The sequence below is a fragment of the Odontesthes bonariensis genome, chromosome 5 (genome assembly GCF_027942865.1).
Source record: "Odontesthes bonariensis isolate fOdoBon6 chromosome 5, fOdoBon6.hap1, whole genome shotgun sequence".
NCBI lineage: Eukaryota > Metazoa > Chordata > Actinopteri > Atheriniformes > Atherinopsidae > Odontesthes > Odontesthes bonariensis.
Genome location: NC_134510.1, coordinates 25542690 through 25564218, shown reverse-complemented (window position 1 = coordinate 25564218; position 21529 = coordinate 25542690). Strand labels below are relative to the sequence as shown.

Below are 21529 nucleotides of genomic sequence, written 5' to 3'. Positions count from 1 at the left end.
GGGGGAGATGCAGAGAAAGGCAACATGAAATACTGAGGAGGGGGGAAAATGGGTTCCCAGGGAGTGATGCTGAGAGAAAGAGTAGGGAGGGAGAGAGATGGAGTGAACAATGAATAGAAAGGGGCAAAACAGCGCGCAGCGGGTTTATGGGCAAAAGCAGTTTTCAGTGGAAGCCACAGGACAGCATCAACACTGATTCAGTGGCATGAAGGTGGCGAGAAACATGCAACAACGTGACAGAAGTGACGACTGCACCATGATGGAGATGCTTTCTGAGTGACTGGACCGAGAAACGCAAATTGGGGACATAGTGGAGAAACAAAGCAAGGAAGAGTAAAAAGAGTACAGTGTTTGTCTTTCTATTGGAGAAAGGGGGGCAGAGGCAAGCGAGAAGAGAGGGAGGGGGCGGCGTAGGTTTTTCTGTGTCACTGAAAGAGAGTGGGGGAAGGGAGATAATGCGAGCGAGGGAGCACACAGTGGAGAACCAGGGAGCATACTCACTGACTCATATAGGCTGCGCTTAGAGTATATGTGTGTATGTATCTGGGAGGAAAATGGGGAAGAAGACAGAAAATCACATTATGCATGCAAGGGTTCAGCTCAGGGAGCGTTTATACAGCCTCCGTGTGTCTCTGTTCGAGCACAGCAACAGCAGCATCCATCACGGCACTGATAAAATATCACCACTCACAAGACTTAAAATACGCAATTCAATATTTAATCTCCAAGGCAAACCAGTGGTTCTAATCATTTGGAGAAGAAAAACCAAGTGATAATTCATGTGGAGCATACAATATTCATATAAAACAGATTGTATGAATCGCGGAGCCACAAGCTACAGAGAGCTACGGCTTTACAGCAAAGACGAATCAAAACAAAACAAGCGAACAAAACAAAAGCGTTTGCCCTCATCAACAATTCATGTATCCCAAGTCTTTGTAGCATGTGTATATGGAGCATCTGTGTTGTGGTAAAAGAGCAAAAGGTAAAAATGCCAGCACACTGAAGTTGACCCAAATCATCTGGATTGGTTCATCAAATGCAGAGACAGCAGAGGAAAAGACAAACATGTATTCTGACTTAAGACAGGCTCTGCATGTAAAATGAGCTTCGTGACTCAAAAGGGATCAAAAAGACAAGTTACATCATTCTTTGAGGTACATGTGACAATTACAGACAGGCAAGTGCGATACTGCAGCAGGCGATGTTTATTTGGTTTTGTTTTTGGCCAAAAAAAACGTGTTAAATTTCATAAAGAACAGTCACTTAATTCAGCTGTTAAATGATATGAAAGTAGTGAAGATTCGTGTTCTCATTTAAAAAAATGTGAACCTCTGTGTGTTAAAGACGTTACACGTCTCGCCACGAAAGTCTTCCTCCATTCTAAGTGGCTGCTGTGCATTTCCTAATCACTAATCTATTGTGGAGTCATTAACATTTTGAGAGTTGCTGCGGTTGCACGTGTGTCACTGACCCACCCGATCAAGCCTGCCATGACCTGGGCGACTGAGAATCAACATGGACACTGAAAAATGTCAACCGACCACTCATTTCAGCTCTAATTCTAATGCTTGTTTCAAGTGTTTTCATGAAACAACGACATGAAGATACTGAAGTAAAGTTGTGTTGAAAACATACGGACTTTAATGACGCCTCTGTTGCATCAGCTGTCTTTGTTATTACGTGTGGGCTATGTGCATTACATCTTGAAATATCTATACAAATGTACTGTAGGTCCTTAAATATATCAGTCAAGGAATACACAATAACAATCATATCATCAGTAATAAGGGACAATTAAAAGTATTCGGTATAATTGAAAAGCTGCCCTGAATTAAGTCTCATTTGAAACATTTTCCTCTAAAAACCTCATATCAGAGTAACTTGATAATCAAATAAATTAAAAACACAGGCCTCGAATTTACAAGATAACCATACAGCCGATTGCACCCAAAAATATGCTGTATACACACAGTACTATACATGTTTTGTAAATACTGTATATACTAACACGCACGTACGGTAGAGCGTAGCGTTTACGTGTCACGTGACCAGCTTCATCATCGAAGAGTCACTGTGCGCAGGGTCTCATAAAAGCCATCTACTCTTGAGCCGCCCATGGCACAAAGGTGCAAAGTATTAACTGGCAGACGGCCAAAATTCAACCCTTTCCCCACTTTCAGGTCCCCCACCCCTTCAAAAATCCTTCCCCCGTCTGCGCCCTCTACCTTGGCCAGAGTGAGGTGGTACCGTGGGTTGTAGGAGTGCCTGTGGAGCCAGCCCTCTTTCCTGTAGGCCTCTTGCAGGCCGCTGTTGAGCTGCTGGAGGCGAAGCTGAGGCTGGGGGTGCAGGTACAGCACTTTCCCACTGAAATGCTTCAGCTTCACAGGAAAGGACAGGGCCACGGGCGGGTTGCGATCCAAATGGGCGAACTGGCAGAGGATCTCTCCAGCGGCCGCCACGTCAGCTGGGCTGCGCAGCACCAGGAGGCACAGGGTGACGTGAAGCTTGGAAGAAGTCTCCCAGTGAGGCGCGGAGGAGGGTAGAAGGGCGGTGAGCTCCTCCTGCAGCTGCTGGAAACAGGAGAGGATAGCAGGAGTGTTGGCCCTGAAGGTGATGAAGTGCGTTGGGTTTCTCTTAGGGGGGCGTCCACCACACTTCTCTTCCATCTGCTCCAGAGGTTCTGATGGATTCTGGCTCATCTGTAAAGCCCCGACATAACTCTGTGCATGAACGTCGGAATAACTGTGGAAAACATGTACTGTAACAGCAAGCACATATATCAGGGTGATGTGTGTCATACACACCTGAGGGTCTTGGTTTCCGTCCCAGCTCTGTTCCGATTCAGCCGAGGCGTCCTGCTCACCTTCCTCCTTTACAGACAGTTCCTCTTCTTGATGTGACGACCTTTGCTCTGTTGAAGCCTGAGGTCTGAAGTAGAAACAGGCAAGTATAATTTATAAGGACTGAAAACCAAGTTGTCCCAATGGAAAAAAAGAAGATGATCAACTTCTCGTTACATGCGTGATGTGTCACAAAAATTGTCTTTTTATACTTAATATTATTTTTTGGCGGGGTTGTGTGACTCAAAACCATATTTGACCATTATAGGAGCAGGCCGGGAGCCTTTATTCCTTTCTTTCTCATTGTGATTCTGCTGTCCTCGAGACACTAAAACAGCCTCTGTGTTAAATCACTACAACCCCTCTACATGTTCTGCCACAGCTCAAGACCCTCAGACTTCTCTCTATCATTTTTTTATCGGAATTTTTCACATATTAAGCTTGGTGCAAGTTAAAGATCAAAGATGAACATAAACACCAGACCCATCTGCAGCCTCCTCTGCAACACGTGCTCCCGGAGACTTCTGAGAAGCCTTTCCTCCGCACTCTGGAGCTGAATTTGCGGAGTCACAGCTGGGAGTCGTCTCATTCAGCTTGTCTTCCTCCAGATGTGTGTTCTCGCTGTGAGCACAGTGCTCTGTTTCACACACATCCTCCCCACCAACAGCAGCTGGCCGCTCTTCTGCTGTTTTAACGTGGTCTGGCTGCTGCTCTTGGTTTTGTGTGTTTATTTCTTCTAAAAGAAACGGTTACATTCACTCAATGCGATTCCGTACAAATATATTACATGGACAGCGCAGTGAGTCAGAAATGAAGTCTTCTCTTACCCTTTACTTCCTCCTCCCTTCCAAAGGGGGGAGCCAGAGATTGACCGGTGGAGCCAAAAACCCTGTCAGTCCTGCTGTGGCGGTCCCAGACGCGGTGTCCTCTGTAGCAGAAGTACTGGATCCTGTGTCTGGGCAGGGCCAACTCAACTGAGTAATCACAGTCACGAGGGTTGATTTCCCAGTTGAAGTCACAGAAGGGGCGCTCCAGCACACCAAGGAAGCGATCCACATAGCCCACGACAAATTCTGATGCATCAACTGATGAGTCCCACAGGATGCGAGAGATCACGTCATCCGCCGTGCGCATACGAGGCTTTTTGTTCACCTCTGCCGGGGGAAAAGAGCTTAAACATTCTGATGCTAGGGATCAAAATTTAAAAACAAAGTTTCTTGGTCTCTTAAGATAATTTTGTCATTATTCGATGGTATCATAAGCTAAATGAGTGAGGAATCACCTCTTTCTTCATCATATTTTGGCTTTGCCGCTTTGTTTGCACTGCCTTTTTTCTTCTTGTGCTTTTCCATCTTCCCTCCTTCCTGTTTGTCATCCGTCTCAGAAGGTACAGCCCCTGAATCATCCAGTGATGGGTCACTGAGAAATGAGAGCAGTGGAAAAAAATCATGCACATAAAACATGACTAATGAGATTAAACTGTTGAGTCTAATAACCCGGACATATTTGACGTAGCTAAATCTTTATGTAGTGGTGGGATATGAATCGGATTTAGTCAAAAACTAAATATCAACCTGACTGTGTGGCAACACGAGCAGAGAAAGACATTACAAATTAAGAGAAATATACATTGACTTAAGTATGTACAATATTTGTTCCAAAATCTGAACAGAAAACATTTCTAAGGGATTATTTGAATCCTTAATGCAGCTTAGAAACACTGATTAAACAGTGGTTTGCGACCCCTTTTCAGGCGGAGCTAAACAACAAGGAGGTCATTTTAGGGTTATCTAAGTTGACCGTGAGTATCTTTCTGGTGACTGTGGTGAAAAAAAAGTGGGGTTAGCAAACCTGTGAGATAAACGACATCTGTGGCCAAAGTGACACTTTGACATCATAAAAAACTGGCACACTTTGGCTCTGTCCTCGTTCAGCTTTTCAGACTCTGCGAATAACAGAACGACAGCAAGTGACACAGGGCAGGATGCGTTATAAACAGACTGAACAAACTGATCAGGAAAGCAGGGTCTGTTGTTGGCTCTAAGCGTGTCACCCTGGAGGAGGTGGTGGAAGACAGGATGCTCTAAGGAACGATACAGGAGATCGTTCCTCCCAACCGCAATCAGACTTTACGACTCATCTACCTCTGTCAGAGCCACTATTAGAGAACTGGACTAAATCTACCCGTCTCCTTTTGCACTCTGTATATCAACACTCCACTCCTAATACTGGAACATTTACTTCATATCATATGTGATATGTGTTAATATAAACCATATTGATACCATATTTATACAATATTCTAATCTTTTGCACATTCTACTCACAGTATATCACTTGTCCCATTCTGTATTTTTATTTTTTCTACCTCTATATTTTATTCTAATGTATTTTATTGTATTCAAATATACCGGACTGCTTTGAAGACCTAATTTCCCTTCTGGGATGAATAAAGTCATCTATCTATCTATCTAAAAGCCCAATGAAAGTTTGTAAAGAAAGTCATGCCACCCGTTAATAAGGGCATTCAAATTGTCAGGCAGTCTGTGCAATGAACTGAGTTACAGCTGTTCACTCTGACTAACAGCAGCTTCATCACTCAACAGCTGATGAAATGTGTTGTGTCCGTCTCTCACAAACATGCTGCAATTAGTCCACACCATCTCTTCAGTCTGATAATAGCTCTGAGACAGAGAGAGAACGTAACTAAAGGGAAGTGTGCCAAAAGTACACATGTGTCAGGAGGTATGATTCCTAGTCAGCTGCCCTTATCAAACTTTTCCCTGTTTGCCTTCTCTTTAAGTATTAGAAAGTTAATCTGGGACGCATTTCCACAGAGTATGAGCCACATAACAGGTGGCAGTGACTCAACACAGGAGACTCAAATGTAGGGAAGAGGTTAGGGTGTGGTTGCCAAGACGCTCACAGACACTCACTCACCACGCATTAAGAAACAGGGAGACTAAATGTAACTCATGGCCCAATAACTTAAATTATTAGCTGTAATGTCGGTCTATCGCAGTGAGATCACAAGTTCTGGGGGAAAACTGGAAAAATTTGTGTTCTTTGGAAAGTTTTCTTCTCAATTAGAATCCAGTGATACAAGTGGGAGTAGAAGCAGACAGTAAATCTGTTTCTTCTCAGTTGGCCAGTTTTAACTCTTGACTCATTTAGTAAATAATCCAAACCCTGCTCTGGAAGAGAATTCCAGCAGGATGTGAAGAAATGTGGCTACCGTCCATTACATCCCTCATTCCACTCCGCTTTGCAATGTAAGGGACTCGAGCCCCGTGATTTACCAGAGCTCATAGTTAGAATAGGACTAATAAGTCTTTAACATCTGGCTGTGTTCCAGCTGCTTTTAAACATGCTGTAGTGCAGCATGTCACTGAAAAAAAATATATATGTTCTCTCTAACTATAAGCTAATTTCAAAATGACCAGTTCTGTCTGAAAGAAAGTCTTTTTTTTTTTAAATCAACTTCAGATATTCTTAGGTAGCCACAGCATCTGTGAAAAGTTCCACTTTTGATCTAAATCTTGTGCCAGTACGGAAGCAGCTCTTCTTCTTTTAATGATCTTTGAACTACTGATTGAGGAAACACTGCTGTTTTAGTGCTTTTGGACCTGTCTCCAGCCTTTGATACAGCAGATCATAATATTCTGCTATCAAGATTTGGACAGAGTGTCGGTATCAAAGACTCAGCTGTTGACTTGGCACAAATCAAACCTGACTGAGAGGAATTTTTCTGTTCATTGTTCTTCTTCTAGTGGCCCCTCTCTTCTGTGGAGTATCCCAAGGGTCCCTTTTGGGTCCAATACTTTTCAGTTTGTATACATTTCCAGTGGGATCTATCTTCCACGAGTCAGTCTGCCGTAAACATGATTTTTTTTTAACAATTCTTTAAAGTTCGATAAGCCGATCAGTGCTGTTGTTAATGTAAATGTAAATGTAAATGTATTTTATTTATACAGCCCTTTACAGACAATCGTTACGATGTACCAAAGTGCTTTACAGCAGGTAATATAAGTAAAAACAAATAAAAGCAATAAAAGAACAGTGAAAGCAATAAAAAACAGCTTTTTCCAGTGCCAAGGTGAACCCTAACCTCTCGCTCTGAAACCTGGTTTCATGCTTATGTCACCTGTCGATTTGACTATTCCACTGTGCATTGGTCATCACAGCTCAGTCTTCTCTGTGTGGTTTACAGATTGTTCAGAAAACAGCAGCTCGTCTTTAAAGTGGTTTGAAAAAGCACAAACACATATCTCTGGTCTTGGCACCCCTTGACTGGCTCACTGCTTGTTTTTGGATTGATTTTAAGATTTTATTGCTCACTTTTAAAGTTTTAAACGGTGGGTTTACACCACCGTATTTAACAGTTACTGTTGACAGGCCAGTTTCTCTTAGATGTTGTATTTTATTGTGCTTACGTCTCCTTTAAATTGCTATCTATTGAGCTTTTATTGTCTTTATAGTTTATTGTCTCTTACCAGCACTTTGGTCAACTTTTGTTGTTTTTGAATGTGCTATATAAATAAACTTCACCTGACTTGATATGCAGACTGAAGTCCATTACTCAGAAAGCAAACTGATTTCATTGATGCAACTCACCACAGTATATACTTACATATCTGTTTCCAATTAACTTTGACGCCTATATAAGTCCCAGTAAGGGTAATACTGAGAGTGATTTACCTCCTGAGGCTTTCAACGTGTCTTTACCAGAGCTGGAGTCAGTTGGAGCCCCTGCATGTGGATCCATTGTGTCAGGCAGGCTGGTGGGTGTCAAGAGGGTCCCATCTCCATCTCTCTGGTCCTCTGCTGAGCTTAAGGGAGCTCCTGGTCCGTCTGAAGCCATGCTCAGATCTGGAAGGCACTTTGTGTCACCGTAGTGTTTTATTTGAATTGGTTTGACCTGTCAGGATGAGAGATGATCATTTAAAAATCTCTGGAAAACCCAGGTCTGTAACACGGAAATAGCTAGTTAGCGATCCACAATGTTATAAACCGGTCGTAATTCGAGTCTCTAAGGGATAACACTGGTCATGTTATGGTATCATCTAAAAAAAAATACCCACATACTTTAAAGTCAACGGAAACCTATTCTAAAGCAATCTAAATTCTTAAAGATAAGGAAAAATAACGCACCCAACTTTCTAGAACCTTTGAACTCTTGCTTGTTATCATGAAATGGATTGTGGGTAGTGTAGTTGGGAATAGTGTTTCGTCGAGATATGCCCTTGGAAAGCCCGATATTAGCAAGAGGAAGAAAAAATTCAGAACATGTTTATTTGCTGAAATTTTCATTGGTTTAAAACCCGATATATTTTTGACTAAAAGGTTAAAATTTTAAGAAAATAATCACGGCTGTCCGCGGTGCGTCATTTGCGCTCCAGCGCGTGACTCTACGTCATGTGACACTTCTGTTATTGTTAGCTAGCAGCTGCTTAGCAAGGAAGGACAAGGTGTTGAAACCCTTTACTTACTCATTTAGAAAGATGTTTTTTTGTTAAACGGAAAATTGGGTTTAGCTTTACACCACTTTGCTTGTTATGTTTTTAATCTCTACGAGTGATGAATGTCCTGTGAAGTAGCATTGAGCCCCAGTCATCTGAACTTGGCTTTGCGCTGAAGGTAAGACTCACTGACTCTGCCAGATGTAATGGCCATGTCTAAAGCGTATGTAAGCTTGTAATGCCACACGTTGGTCGGAAACAAAAGTGACCCACTGATTCTTATTTATATCTAAATCACTCACAACCAGTGTGATTTACATGTGAAAATGTGTTATCTTTCTTAGATGAATGCCCTTGTTGCTCTCTGTCACTTCTGCGAACTCCATGGCCCTCGTACACTATTCTGCACGGAGGCGGTGCACCCTCCATCCCCAGACCCTTCATCCCAGGCAGGGGCCCCGGTGCCGGGGGACCGGGACAGAGACGGTGACCGGGAAGGCGAGGGACTGACCATGAGGGCCAACAGCTCGGCTACACAGAGAGGAGAGATGTGCGAGGTGAGTGGACAAGTTGAGGAGCAAATATCACGCGATCATGCTGTCAGCGTTTCTTTTTGCAGATAATGTCATATTGTCATCCATCTCAATATGTTCACAGGGATGCCGGTCTCTTCCTGCGTCCCATCCGGGCTTCGTGAGCATCGATGATGAAACGGGCATTCGCTTCCTGAGCCATCAGCACCCCAGGCAGTCCCAGCTTTTCAGTGTGGTCCGCCAGGCTTGTGTACGCAGTCTCAGCTGTGAGGTAAACAGCGGCATATACAGAGGGCCTGTGTGTCAGTCAGATGTCTCAACCTCTAAGTGAGGTGTACTGTTTTCCCTCTTTTGGTTTCAGGTGTGTCCTGGGCGTGAAGGGCCCATTTTTTTCGGGGATGAGCAACATGGGTTTGTGTTCTCACATACCTTCTTTATCAAAGACAGCCTGGCTAGAGGGTTCCAGCGCTGGTACAGTATTGTTATCGTAGCCATGGACAGGATCTACCTCATCAACTCCTGGCCTTTCCTTTTACGTCACCTTAAGCTTACTATACATTGCCTGCAGAGCACAGCCCTAAAGGTAGAGTATAAACATGGACATCACACGGCTTTACTCAGTTTGATCAAATATATGAATAAATCCATTTCCCCCTGCCCACGTGTATTCATGAGGGATCCTAATGTCTCTGTGTGTTCTTCATCAGGTGTTTGACATTGAGCAAGGAGTTTGTCCCCAGCGAGCTATGAGGATAAACAGTGTGTTTTCACCAGCGGTTTTTCCACACCAGCGGAGTGGCAACGCGGCCCGGTCGCTAACTTCTCTTACCCAACATCCCAACCTATGGGCCAGCTTGCACTCCTCCTTCAGCTGGTGAGTTGATTGACACTCTGTCCCATGATGTCGGATAATCTGTTTTCTCCATGTAGCTGATTTGTAATTGCGCACCTGCTCACTGAGATCTGTGTTTTGACTTAATTTCCAGGTTGCTGAAGGCTTGTGGTAGTCGTCTGACAGAGAAGCTCCTTGAAGGGGCCCCCACAGAGGACACCCTGGTACTCATCGAGAGACAAACAGGTAAACATGTTGCCCTAAATTAAACATGAGGATTTTCTGCACTATCCTGTGACACAAATATTCACTTTTGCCATTCTAACGTCACCCTGTAAGTGGGAGAAAGGTGAAGACATAACATCGACTGGTTACGTAAAGTCAGAGAACGATAAAATATGATGATTTTTCTGGGTAATGGGTCAGACTTAATTTCCATTTCGGGAACGTTTGGCTTGTTGATGATAGATAATATGAGCAGGTGTTTGCACAATGTGAAATAGTTTCATCAGAGTGAGTCTGAAACATTTCCTGAATCTGAATCACCGGGTCAGTCTGTACAGTGTCGCCCCAACCAGAAAAACAGGAATCATTTAATGATTATACTCGGAATATATTGCCCTTCCTGAGAGAGTTTACACAATTTTAGTCGAGATTTAGTGATTAAAAGATTTGCGGATAAAATTCCAGGTCCTGCACAGCGCTCAGGTTTGGAATTTTAATACCCTGTTTCCAAATATAAATAGTTTGAGTAAATGTAATTCTATAGCATTTAGTATCACAAATGGTTATACATGCTAAACAAATAAGATTTAAACTCAAGATAATAACAAGTCATCATTTGGATTAAGAAAGCCAATTGTGTTTTACCAAGAATTAATCAACTGGTCTGACCCGTGAGCTTTTACTTCTAGGTTAATACATGAGTACTTGCCACTACGTTAAAAGTCTCCGTGTGTGAACACACACACACACACACACACACAAACTCCACGTACCAAAACAAAGCATCATCCCACTTCCCAGCAGAGCCGATGCTTTGGCTGCTGGTTTGGTTCAAAAGCATTTTAGCAAAGTTGGAAACAGATTGATCGGCATACAAAATCTTTTTTTAATGATTTTATTCAATGTGATGTTTAAAGCAGAAAGGATGTGTCACAGACTTCTGATAAATAGTCAAAATGATGTCCTCAAAGTGTATTAGAAATAAGTTATATTAAAAAATATTCATAGAAAAATAAAAACACGTACACAAGGTATTTAAAGAACAATCACATAAACACATCATACACTCCATTCTTTTTTTTTAGCCTTGTCCCTTGAGTACAGAGATGTGTTTATATTGTATTATATTATATAATATTGTATTATATTATATTATATATACTCAGAGAAATGTCATAATTCAATTACAAATATGGCTTTTTTGTAGACATCGCAATTAAGGCCTTTAAAGGTAGCCGGAGTATATAAATCCTGTGGGGGGCCAAAGTTTATCCCTCCTTCTTTGTTAGGAGGCTTTAATATGTCTTTTTAAATATTTATTAGCAGTATTGCAATTACATGAAAAACAAACACAAAATAACAAATTCAGTGAAGTATTTTATCCCTAAATGAGGCCGTTTGCATGTGAAAAGGGAGTCGTTGGCAAGGATATCCGGAGGGGGACAGGGGTAAGGAAATGTGAGGGTGCTGGGGAACGAGGAGCCTGCTCTCACAAGCAAAGCAGTCTTTAAAAGTCTGATCTGAAGTTTGACTCAGTATCAGGGACATACAAAAACATCTTTGACTTCCCTCTCTCTGGCTTTTGATTAGCGGTAAATACTGAACAGTTCAAACAGCTCTGTGTTCTGTCTTTTTTTGGGAGGATTTCTTGCTGCACCGCAAGGAAGGTCAGTTGTGATGGAATGGAAAAAAATGATGAGGCATGATTCAACAGTGCCTTATCAAACTTAATTTTAGCTGCTGATCTGTCCAATTCAATTAAACTGTCTGGGAGATGCTGGATAATAGTCAATATGGTCAAATTCATCATCAGAAGGAATTAATCTGCCTGTAACCTCAAGGTATGAGTCTGTTTTAAGGCTGCTGTTTTCTTCATTTACTGGTATTTCAGCATCTGGACCTGTCAAGATAAAGAAAAGAATATCTACAGTACTCTCTCTCCTCCTCCAGTTTGGGATGTGCTGCATGGATGAACATGTTATTGAGAGTTTTTTTTTTTTTTTTTTTTTACTCAAAAAGAAACGTATAAGCGGGCGAAGCTTGGAGACATTTTTGACCCACTGGTCACTACTGAGTCAAAAAGAAAAAGTTGTGACACTGAAGAGAGAAATCAGTGGTGAAAACTCCATTAATGATTATTAGGTACCCATCAAAGGGTGTGTGTGTGTGTGTGTGTGTGTGTGTGTGTGTGTGTGTGTGTGTGTGTGTGTGTGTGTGTGTGTGTGTGTGGCAGAATTTGTTGGTACGAATAGCAGTTCCTTTAACTTCTTTTATTGACCTGAAGACTGAAAATAAATAAGAGAATCTCTGGTATGTGATCGTTGTTCTGTAATCAGAAGTTGCCAAAAAAACTAGTCCAAAACAGCTGAAATGATCTCCTGCTAACGATCCAATAACAATCATAAAAGAGGACGTATCTGGGTCGTACTACATGGGGAAGTTTGATTGTTGCCCAGTGTTCTTTCACACATCGTGTTGGTGAGTCGCTGCTTTACTTCCAAAGCATACGAATCTCAAGCTAGGATGACATTTCCACTCTGCTCATCAGCTCTATCACCGGTGATTTACTGTGCTTTAACATGTTTCTGGAGATACATTTCTGAACGTTAAAGTTTGGTCTCGGAGGTTTTGTTTGCCACTGGGGTGAAGGGTTCGTATTTTAAGACTCCTCTGAGTTTATATGTCAAGGTGTAAAGGAGAGAAGGTACAAACACACATTCTCACAAGGTGAAAACTACACTAGCTAAGTTTAAACTGTTTGTTAGACTCAGCTGATTCATTATGAGGAAGCTGCTCCATCATGTGCTGTGTTGTATGACAGGCAGCTGATAGATATAGGTATTGAAGTAAGTCAAGAGATGAGATGATGTTTATTTTGGAAATGAAGAGTGGCATCATGTGCACATCACATCAGGCTCTAGATATGGAGTGTGATGTAGAAACGTCGCCCTCTGATCATTAAACCAAAGTCACGAGTGTATGCAAGAAAACATTATTCTTTATGCTTTTTTCTTTACTGTCATTCTTTGTCTTCAGAAGAGCAAGAAGAGGAGATGAGCTGCTGGGAGGGAGCAGAAGGAGGCGGGTTAAAGTCGCAGCGGCACCAGACGGAGAACAAGCTGGGCCACGACTTCCTGTGCAACGATTCAAAATTAGACGAATTACCCGGTCCGAAGTTTAGGTCATTAAGGCATTTGAGACAGGTAAACTTGATACCCTTGAACAGTGGAAAGAGGGAACGGAAAACTGGAAAGACTAGAAAAACATCTAGTTCGAGTGCAAGAGTTATAGTTTACTGTGTTCATCTGTTACGTATGAGTTAAAAAAAAGTTGATTCATAAAAAGTTGATTCATAAAAAGTTGATTCATATATGTTTTAGTCGGGTTCCATTCCATTTCTGTGAGTTGTTTGTTTATGTTGCAGGTCCTCGGGGCGACTGACTTTCGGCAGCTAGCGTGGCACGTGCTCATGGGAAATCAGGTCATATGGAGAGGCGCATACCCCGGGCTAATCCAGTCAGCCTTTACAGTGCTCAAGGTGATCTGCTGTCCTGGAAACCCCTTTCTACTCCGAGACAGTTTTATCTTGTTTTGGGTAAACATGAATCACGACAGGGCCCAGGCCAGTTAAGCTACGAGAATGTTTTCCATTCGTTTAATCTCATTTGGGGAACATAGTCAATATAAAAGGCCTAAACACATCTGTTTCATGTTGCCCCATGATTACTGGTGAAAGGGATCTATGGGGGGCCTTTTAGGATTGTAAAATAAATGATCATTACATTCTTTCTTAACTATTGTTTATATAGTCTTTGTTTTGTGTTGCTGTCAGTCTTTGCTCCCAGTAGGCTGTGTGCGCTCAGTGCCGTACAGTTCTCAGTACGAGGAGGCCTACAAATGCAACTTTCTGGGTCTCAGCCCCGATGTACCTGTCCCAGCCCACGTCAGCTCCTCGGGTACAAGACCGTCTCCAGATCTTAGTGTGAAACTTCAATGTGACACATGTGTTTGCGAAATTGGGATAATTAAAAAAACATTTTTTTCCTTTTGTTGGTTTGACACGTAGAGTTTTCAGTGCTGGTGGATGTCACCTCAGAGAGAAGCTGTCAGATCTCAGCTGCAGGTGAAGACGATATCTGCGCCCTGCATCAGTTCACCCTCAGCAGTGCCAACACGCAGCCTACAGACAGGGGTGAGTGCACTTTGTTTACTGTGACTGCCGCACCGACTGGAACTAACTTTCATTTAGAGACGACATATCATGCATATTTGCTTTGCTTGTGAAATGTGTGCTGAGTATCGGAGCCCGAAGTCCACACCCGAGCTGTGAAATATCTCGTTTGTAGAGAGGTGAAGTCACTTTAATTTATAGCGTTGAACAAAGTGCTGGACAGAACATCTGTTTTGTGTGATTTACCCCCCCCCCCCCCCCCTCATCTCCTCAGTCCTCTGTCCTCCTGCTTGTGACCCTGAAATCGTTCTCAGCTAAATAATTTAGAAGATGTCTCAATTCATACAATAAACCCTTTTATAAAACAAGTTTCTAAAGTTAATTAAAAAGAGATGAGAGCTAAAATGGAGCATTCCTGACAGACGCTGGCAGGAGATGCGTTTTTAAAACATTAAAAGCTGCAAATCAGTTCTCCTCCACTCTCAAAACAGATTATGAGCCTGTACATTAACTTATACAGGCCTAATATTTTGAAATTTGAATCTGAACCCATATCAGAGAACACATGTAGAGTCCAGGACAGATTTATGTGTCCTCATTGATGTGTGTGTGTGTGTGTGTGGGGGGGGGGGGGCGGGGGGACTAAATCAGTAGTTATTGTGAAAGTTATGAAAATTTATTTTTAATCTTAAACAACAAATCCCTGGGTCTTTATCCACATCAGAAACTCATCATTTGGTTGTTGCCTTTTCTGCCAGCTTTAGTTCAAACCTGTTCTGTCAGCAAGTTTTTCATACAGCACATGTTGAGGCCTGAACTATGAAGCCTTTGTCCGTCTCTCACAGGTCCAGCTTTACTGAACAAGCTCGAGGTGGCTCTGTCTAATGAGAACCTGTCTGTGGACGTCGTGTCTCACTGCCTGCTGTGTTTGAAGGAGGAATGGATGAAGTGAGTAAAGCTTGCTTCATTGTTGGTAAAGTCAGCTGAGGTTTAAGCAAGATTTTGCCGTGTTCATCCGGAAGCCTTCTCATTCTAAATTTCCCTCCTTTCAGTAAAGTGAAAGTGCTGTTCAAATTCTCTAAAGTGGACGGTCGCGGGAGGGAGGACACCCAGAAGGTTCTGGCCCTCCTCGGTGCCACGGGTCCCGGCGAGGAAGACAATGTCAGGCTGCTCAAGTACTGGATGACTGGACTCAGTAAAACCTATAAGAGTCATTTAATGACGGCGGTCCGAGGAGGGGAGAGGAGCCCCAGCCAGTGACAAAGGGAGGAGGAGGAGAAGGGGTAAAGAAAAGGGAGCTGAAAAGAGGGGCTTTCTGAAGAAAGGAAAGTGAAAGCAAGAATATCTAAATGTTAAACGAAGCAAGCAGGAGTCCTTTCATGGGTATTTTTGTTAACTCTCTGGGACTTTGAGCTGAATAAAAAAGGACTCTGAATGGATGACAGGAATGATTTTGCTCATCCATTATTGTCTTTCTAAATAATGAGAAATCTATTGTGTACCTGACTCTGATGATTATCCTGCACAGATTAACACATAGAGTAATTTTGGATAATGCACGGGGGATTTTGTTTTTGTCAAAGGGTATTCTTGTATAAGAGTTTTTCATACTAATATGTAAAGTATAACTTATTACAAAAAGGCTTTGCACTTTGTTTACTCGTGCTCGTGTTTTAAAATTGAATAAATGAATATCATCTGTCATCTTTTTTTTTTATTCTACAATTGGCTCCATCTTGTGGTGAAAGGGAAGAACAAAAGTGAGTGAAAGCGAAGTAGAGGAGGAGGAAGAGATTAGTATTTCTCAACCAGCTCCCACTCACTTGTTCAAGCGGCTGTCAGCCAGCAAGCCCCAAGTGGTGTAAGACAACACTTTTCAGGTTTTTCTTGTGTCCTGTAATATACAAAATGGTTGCATAACGAGACCCCGCTCCAATACGACCGGCCACATCAGCAGGATTTTGGCTTCTTAATGAGCCAGCCGCAGACCGATCCACTGTTTTTTTTTTTCCACACCAGATATTTGAGCCTTTTGCTTTGCTGAAGTTTGCAGACTTAAGTCAATAAAATTTAACAACATACGGCTTTGTTTAAATCTGTCCGGTTTTTTTTCCCCCTTGACTCGAAACTATGCGATGAATTTGCAAAAAACAAGGTCAGACTTATGCTCAAGTCCAAGGAGTTGGAGGGAAAATTAAGTTTGTAAATATTGGGTTGACTACAGCTTTCCTTTTGGAAGGAATATGGTGACTAGTAGTTTTGTTCCTTATGCTTCTCCGCACGTTAACTCAAATCTGGATTTCATTTGGCAAGTTGCACCGATAAATTCACAAATAAAATTTGTGGCAGTTTGACAAATGAGTTACATATTTTCGCTAGTTGCACGAAACAGGAAGACGGCACAGTGACTGGATATTTATATCCATCATTACAATGCATGGTACAGGTCAGGAGGTTTTGAGTTGATGAAGCCTTGGGGAGTGTTGCAGCTTTGTACGCAGCGGGGCTGCTCTCCATTTTCCATTTCCCCTCGTCAGAGATGGTACTTTGGGAAGATTGTCCATTGTTCTTTGGCTTGTGTCCAGAAATAACTTGCAGAGGAACAGTTTGTCTTTAACACAACTTTCTTCTTCCTTCCTTTCTTTAGTATTAACCCATCTTGACACCTAAATGAAAACCAAAGCGACACAATGCTTCACATAACCCGAGGGGACAGACTGACACATTACAGACAGGCTGATGGCAGCTGCGCACAACACTGACCATCACTATCATCTGCGAGGCTGTTTTCAGCAGTAATGACTAAAGAGAGCTGTCACACACAGAATGACTTGCAAGTTCTGGCAAATGTAATGTTGCAATCCCCCGTTGGTGAGTTTAACAAGGAATGGGATTCTTGACTGATTTAAAAACAACAACTCATGTGATGATTAAACAGGATGATTCTGACTCTGAGGGGATAAAGACCAGGGATCGACAGGCACAGAGGTGTGGGGGAAGAGTCCAAATGAAAAACATACGCTCCAACTGCATGACTAAGCCTTGTCGGCCCAGGTTTGGAAGGGGGGAAGGATTTTTTTTTGGGGGGGGGGGGGTTGTTGAGGGTGTCAGGGAATGTGGGTAGCAGGGGGAGGGGGCTGGGTCAGTCAATAGTGAGGTAAAACGTGTGGCAGTGGGAGGGGCCGAGACTTAAAGGGAGCAGACATGCACTTCCAACACTTTCACTTTGAGCGAGTGAGGATACACGGAGTGACCAGAGGGAGACATACAGAGGAGGAGGGGGCCAGCGTCTCCGCCGCTTTATCCATTAACCAGTTTCAAGGAACAGAGGAGTGGTTCAAATTGAGGAAAATTCTAGGTCAGTAGTGAGAGGAAGAAAGAGAAAGGGGGGGGGGATAAAAAAGAAAGGAGATAAAAGCTTTGAAAGGAAAGGGCTGCAGCAGCTCAGGCATTAGTGGGAAAATCCAAAGTGAGAGCATGATGGCGTGAGATGACAAATGAGGCATATTTTGGAAAGTACCAAAGGAAACCAAAAGGACCGAACACACATGGGATGTGAGCGAGAAGACTAGACGTCAAGCAGTGAAGAAGAAGAAGAGGCAGAAGTGTGCTCTGTCAGAGACCTCAAGAAACCACAGGAGGAGCAAACTTTGCCTTTCACAGACTGCCGCAGAAACCCATCAGCAGAGTGATTGCTGTCAACAACAGAAATGGAGAAGTGTCCATTCTTAGAAAGATAAAAAGGATGTCACCGCCAGGTAAGAAATAAGAAATAACCATGTGTAATATCTTCCCTCTCACTTTCTTTTTAAAACCTGTGGGCGAATATTGAACTTGTACAACTAGTTGTTACACAAGCAGGCTTAACAGGGCTGTTGCTGCAGGTTGTTTTGGGATTTTTTTTCTCTCCCTTTGTATTGTTGCAACTGCATTTCTGATATTCTCCATTTAATTTGACATGTTGCAGCTGTAGCTCTGTAAGTGCCATGTTGTTTCTCTGCAGAAATGGCCAATTGACACAGGAAATGATGTAATATTTCTTACTAGGTATGCCGTTTGAACAAGCTACAAACCACAGAAAGTTTCCAGCAATTATCTGACTGTGCTCTGCTGCTTTCTCTCTTACTTATGTCTCAAATAGTTTTACTGTTACTATTACTTTTGATTGTCCAATGCGGTGGATGTGACTTTGACCAGAGGGGTGTGGAAAACATAAAGGCGACCATCGACTCTAATCCAACTGGATTTGTAAGTTTTTTTAATCTTTTTGTTTGTCTTTTATTGATTTCGGCAGTCATTCTGGTGTTGTTCTCGAAGTGAAAAGCCTCAGCTTTTTATTAACTTAATAAGTTTGCCATTCAAAGTAACTTATATTGTTTTTGCGGGCCTGAAGAGTTGGTCAAAGGTAAAGACCAAATGTGTAGTAGGAAGAGTTATCAGTTCTCTTATCTCATGAAAACCTGCAAAGCTATCAGATGTCAAACAAGAATCCAGGAGATCAAACACTGTCGCTTCACATGTTCTTGATTTTGTTAGTGCTGAGGTGGATAATTGCTATTGTTTATTATAATTGAAATTACAGTGTTATTGCAAATCAGTTTCATAATCTGAAGATTGATTCTCATCTCTTTCTTCCCTCTCTTTTCTACTTTAGCGGGCGGTATTTCCTAAAGATTACTATGTAGTGCACCATTACACCAAAAACATGCTCTGTGAAACTGATCCGGTGAGTGATTTATCAGGTAAAACAGGGAAGTGGTGTCTCACGTGCTATAAATGGCTTGTTTATTTAATGATCTTGCATTTTTTAAAAATGAAAATCAACATTCTCAAGATTCTTTACCAGAAATTTCTCGTCTCCAGATGTTAAAAGTGAAAAACTTAGTTTGGTAGGAGGTTAATGAAGCAAGTAAACCTGACTTATAACTGGACAAGTTATTTGTTATTCTTGTGGCGTTTTTTTGTTATGTTTTGTGCATAATAACTTTGGGGTTGTTGTGTTTTTCTGCCACTCCCTGCAGTGCTGCATATTCCCTGCTGCAGTGGTTCTCCAGGACTCGTGGCACGTGCTTCTTAGAAATCTCTGGGACGAGCATGTAAATCACTCCCTAATCCTCGATCTAAAGCAGACACTGGATAAAATTATTAGGAAAAACAAAAATACAGAGGTAGGCTTTTCACTTTGTATTCTTTAGTGGTAAAGAAAGCCAATAGTCTAACAGACATACCTTAAATGTAAAAGGTTTATGGTTACTTGACATGATTGATAACTGCAGAGTTGTTGTCAGAGTTGTTCTCCTGAAGATTCTCCTCATGTGTTTTTTACGTCTAATTGCCTGTTTTCCTGATTGCAGAGGTTCCAGGAGGAGACTGATCTTACCCAGTTCTCCACTTTAACTTCCTCTCCAGAGGAACTCCTAAAACTAACGTCAGAACTTCTCACTCGATGGCTGGAGGTTGGGTGCTCACCTTCGATTGAAAGTTGCCCACTGCCTACATTGCCCCCCACTGTTGAAAGGAAGGACTATCTTCCATCAAGGGCCAGACTCTTGACCACCAGAGCCATCAGCAATGTGGTGGAAGGACAGCCTGACAAGATTATAGACAGTACACAGCCTTTGTCCAGCGGAGGACCTCCGTCCCGATGTTATTCTGCTTCTGCCTGGAGCCCATTGCTATTCAGACTCTACTGGTGGTTGCTGCCATAGTAACTAAAACATTTTTAGAAGATGCACATAAAATGCAAGATATTTTCTGGCACTGATTGATTGTTCTCTTTGTGTTTTGACGCAGTAAGCTTTGTTAATATGAAGTGATATGCACAGGTTGCATTTAATGTCCAAAGTTCACTGTCCAACAGTGGTCTGTAATATCACATATATAGATATATATAAATATATATCTATATATATATATATATATATGAAATTATAGCCATTCTCTGTTGAGCAAGCCACAAGCTACAGCTAGTTGTGCTTTTCATGCTAACAAGAGATACATGCTGAGCTAGCCAATGCACATAAGCCATCATCTTTGTGGATTTTATCACTGTTTACAATGAATGTTGTGTAAATGTAAATAGTTACAGTCTATGGGTGTTTACTTTTGTACATAAATGTAAATTAAAGACAATTAGAATTATGAGTTTTAGTAGTTGGTTCTACTCACCAGATGTATCCAGAGAAAGCTATATTTATTGTAGTCTTTGTTGTTTGTCATCAGAGATGAAAAAGTGCATTTTGCAAAGTGAATGAAATATGAAATATTGTACCTTCTCTTCACAATACTTATCTGAGAGTAAATGGTTACCTTACAGATATCACGCAAATAGGATGCATTGTTATATACTAGAACTGTAAGCGGCATGCACATTAAACAAAGCAAACACAGGGAGAATTGTTTTGCATGGAGTACTTTTGCTTTTGATACATTTTACTAACAGCACATGCATACATTAATTTGTAACTTGACAGAATATGGTACTTGCACTTTGTATTCCTTCCACAACTCTTTATCAGCAAGAGCTCTGCTTTAGGGGGGTTGTTTGTGATCTTGCATTCCAGCAGCAAGAGTCTGAATTCATGTCAGCTCAGCCTCGACAGCTACTTCAAAAAGTCATTTCTTGTAAACGAATCCTTTACAGCTGCGACTTATCAGATAAAGTCAGGTTGCAGATGAGGGGGTGGATTCTGGGATCTGAGGTTGGTTGACTGTCTGAAACAACATGAGGAATAAAAGCGCGCCCTTTACCATGCATCATATGTTTGCACTTGCCTTTGCTTGTACACACCAAGACATGCATTGTGCACCACTGTCCTCACAAGGCCCTCTTTTGTACTTTCATAACCCTTACAGATGTATTTCTGCAGCGGTCACTGTAGAGACAGACTTATCTTGTGTCCTAAATCTGGTCAGAATTTGAAGGGATGAATTTGGAAACGCACAACAGCAGTGACAGCTGAGAAGCATGGGATGAGACAAAATCATTCTTCAGAGTTGTGAATAACACTTTTTTATGGACAGTGCCAAATTTTCAGAATGCATGTCTATATTGAGTCACTGTCTATACTAGCAGTGAGTCAAATCCAGGTTTCCTGACTGTAATACAGCAGGGGCTCCGCTGTCAGTACCAGGCCGTGCCTTGTAAATGCTTGCAACGGCCTGATGACTCTCATTGCATGCATATAACCCCAAATATGATCACGATCATTCATATTTCTTAATAAAGAATATTTTCCAGGGATGGTAAGATGACACCGAGCATCCACTCGTCGTTACTTTTTTGGCATCGTAGTTTTGGCGATTCTCAAGACAAATATTTGCAGGCTTGATCTTTCCTGGCAGCGGGGAGCCAAGCGCCAAAAGGGCGAGCTGAATTCCCGTAAATGGGGTGGGAGAGACAGGGAAAGAAGGGGAGTGCAATACAAGAGAGGAGGAAGAGGAGGAGGAGGAGGAGGAGGGGGAGG

General features: G+C 42.1%; 3 protein-coding genes across 5 annotated transcripts; 2 read left to right on the top strand and 1 right to left on the bottom strand.

Annotated features, from left to right (window-relative positions):
- Positions 1-696: 696 nt before the first annotated feature.
- leng9 (leukocyte receptor cluster (LRC) member 9) lies at positions 697-8033 on the bottom strand. Of its 2 annotated transcripts, none has more exons than XM_075465667.1 (8): positions 7995-8033; positions 7542-7761; positions 4695-4788; positions 4126-4262; positions 3671-3997; positions 3327-3579; positions 2808-2931; positions 697-2702 (listed from the first exon to the last, which is right to left on the bottom strand). In XM_075465667.1, the coding sequence occupies exons 1-8, from the start codon at positions 8031-8033 to the stop codon at positions 2061-2063; spliced, it is 1836 nt and encodes a 611-aa protein (XP_075321782.1). In that variant the 3' UTR covers positions 697-2060. The 2 variants fall into 2 exon arrangements, with proteins under 2 accessions (XP_075321782.1, XP_075321783.1); XM_075465668.1 differs by having other exon boundaries at positions 3327-3576.
- Positions 8034-8227: 194 nt separating this feature from the next.
- On the top strand, positions 8228-15767 carry flcn (folliculin). Of its 2 annotated transcripts, none has more exons than XM_075465671.1 (12): positions 8228-8480; positions 8647-8859; positions 8960-9106; positions 9197-9418; positions 9543-9709; positions 9822-9913; positions 12932-13095; positions 13317-13430; positions 13725-13848; positions 13959-14084; positions 14909-15011; positions 15116-15767. In XM_075465671.1, the coding sequence occupies exons 2-12, from the start codon at positions 8647-8649 to the stop codon at positions 15321-15323; spliced, it is 1680 nt and encodes a 559-aa protein (XP_075321786.1). In that variant the 5' UTR covers positions 8228-8480; the 3' UTR covers positions 15324-15767. The 2 variants fall into 2 exon arrangements, with proteins under 2 accessions (XP_075321786.1, XP_075321784.1); XM_075465669.1 differs by having other exon boundaries at positions 8232-8480; positions 12929-13095.
- A 1525-nt stretch (positions 15768-17292) lies between these two features.
- Positions 17293-20991, top strand: LOC142380784 (uncharacterized). Its single transcript, XM_075466690.1, has 5 exons — positions 17293-17821; positions 18205-18311; positions 18718-18789; positions 19085-19231; positions 19418-20991. Exons 1-5 carry the CDS (start codon positions 17809-17811, stop codon positions 19769-19771), a joined length of 693 nt encoding a protein of 230 aa, XP_075322805.1. The 5' UTR covers positions 17293-17808; the 3' UTR covers positions 19772-20991.
- The last annotated feature ends 538 nt before the right edge of the window (positions 20992-21529 follow it).

What these genes read in the sequence shown, in the direction of transcription:
- leng9 (XM_075465667.1), bottom strand. Translation starts at nt 8,033, where the DNA reads ATGATAACAAGCAAGAGTTCAAAGGTTCTAGAAAGTTGG. An exon ending in CACGTTGAAAGCCTCAGGAG is followed by an intron (nt 4,789 to 7,541) that starts GTAAATCACTCT and finishes TGTTATTCGCAG; the next exon opens with AGTCTGAAAAGCTGAACGAG. An exon ending in GCAGAGGAGGCTGCAGATGG is followed by an intron (nt 2,932 to 3,326) that starts GTCTGGTGTTTA and finishes TTTCTACTTCAG; the next exon opens with ACCTCAGGCTTCAACAGAGC.
- flcn (XM_075465669.1), top strand. Translation starts at nt 8,647, where the DNA reads ATGAATGCCCTTGTTGCTCTCTGTCACTTCTGCGAACTCCATGGCCCT. An exon ending in TGCAGAGCACAGCCCTAAAG is followed by an intron (nt 9,419 to 9,542) that starts GTAGAGTATAAA and finishes GTTCTTCATCAG; the next exon opens with GTGTTTGACATTGAGCAAGG. An exon ending in CATTAAGGCATTTGAGACAG is followed by an intron (nt 13,096 to 13,316) that starts GTAAACTTGATA and finishes TTTATGTTGCAG; the next exon opens with GTCCTCGGGGCGACTGACTT.
- LOC142380784 (XM_075466690.1), top strand. An exon ending in ACTCTAATCCAACTGGATTT is followed by an intron (nt 18,312 to 18,717) that starts GTAAGTTTTTTT and finishes TTTCTACTTTAG; the next exon opens with CGGGCGGTATTTCCTAAAGA. An exon ending in GGAAAAACAAAAATACAGAG is followed by an intron (nt 19,232 to 19,417) that starts GTAGGCTTTTCA and finishes TCCTGATTGCAG; the next exon opens with AGGTTCCAGGAGGAGACTGA.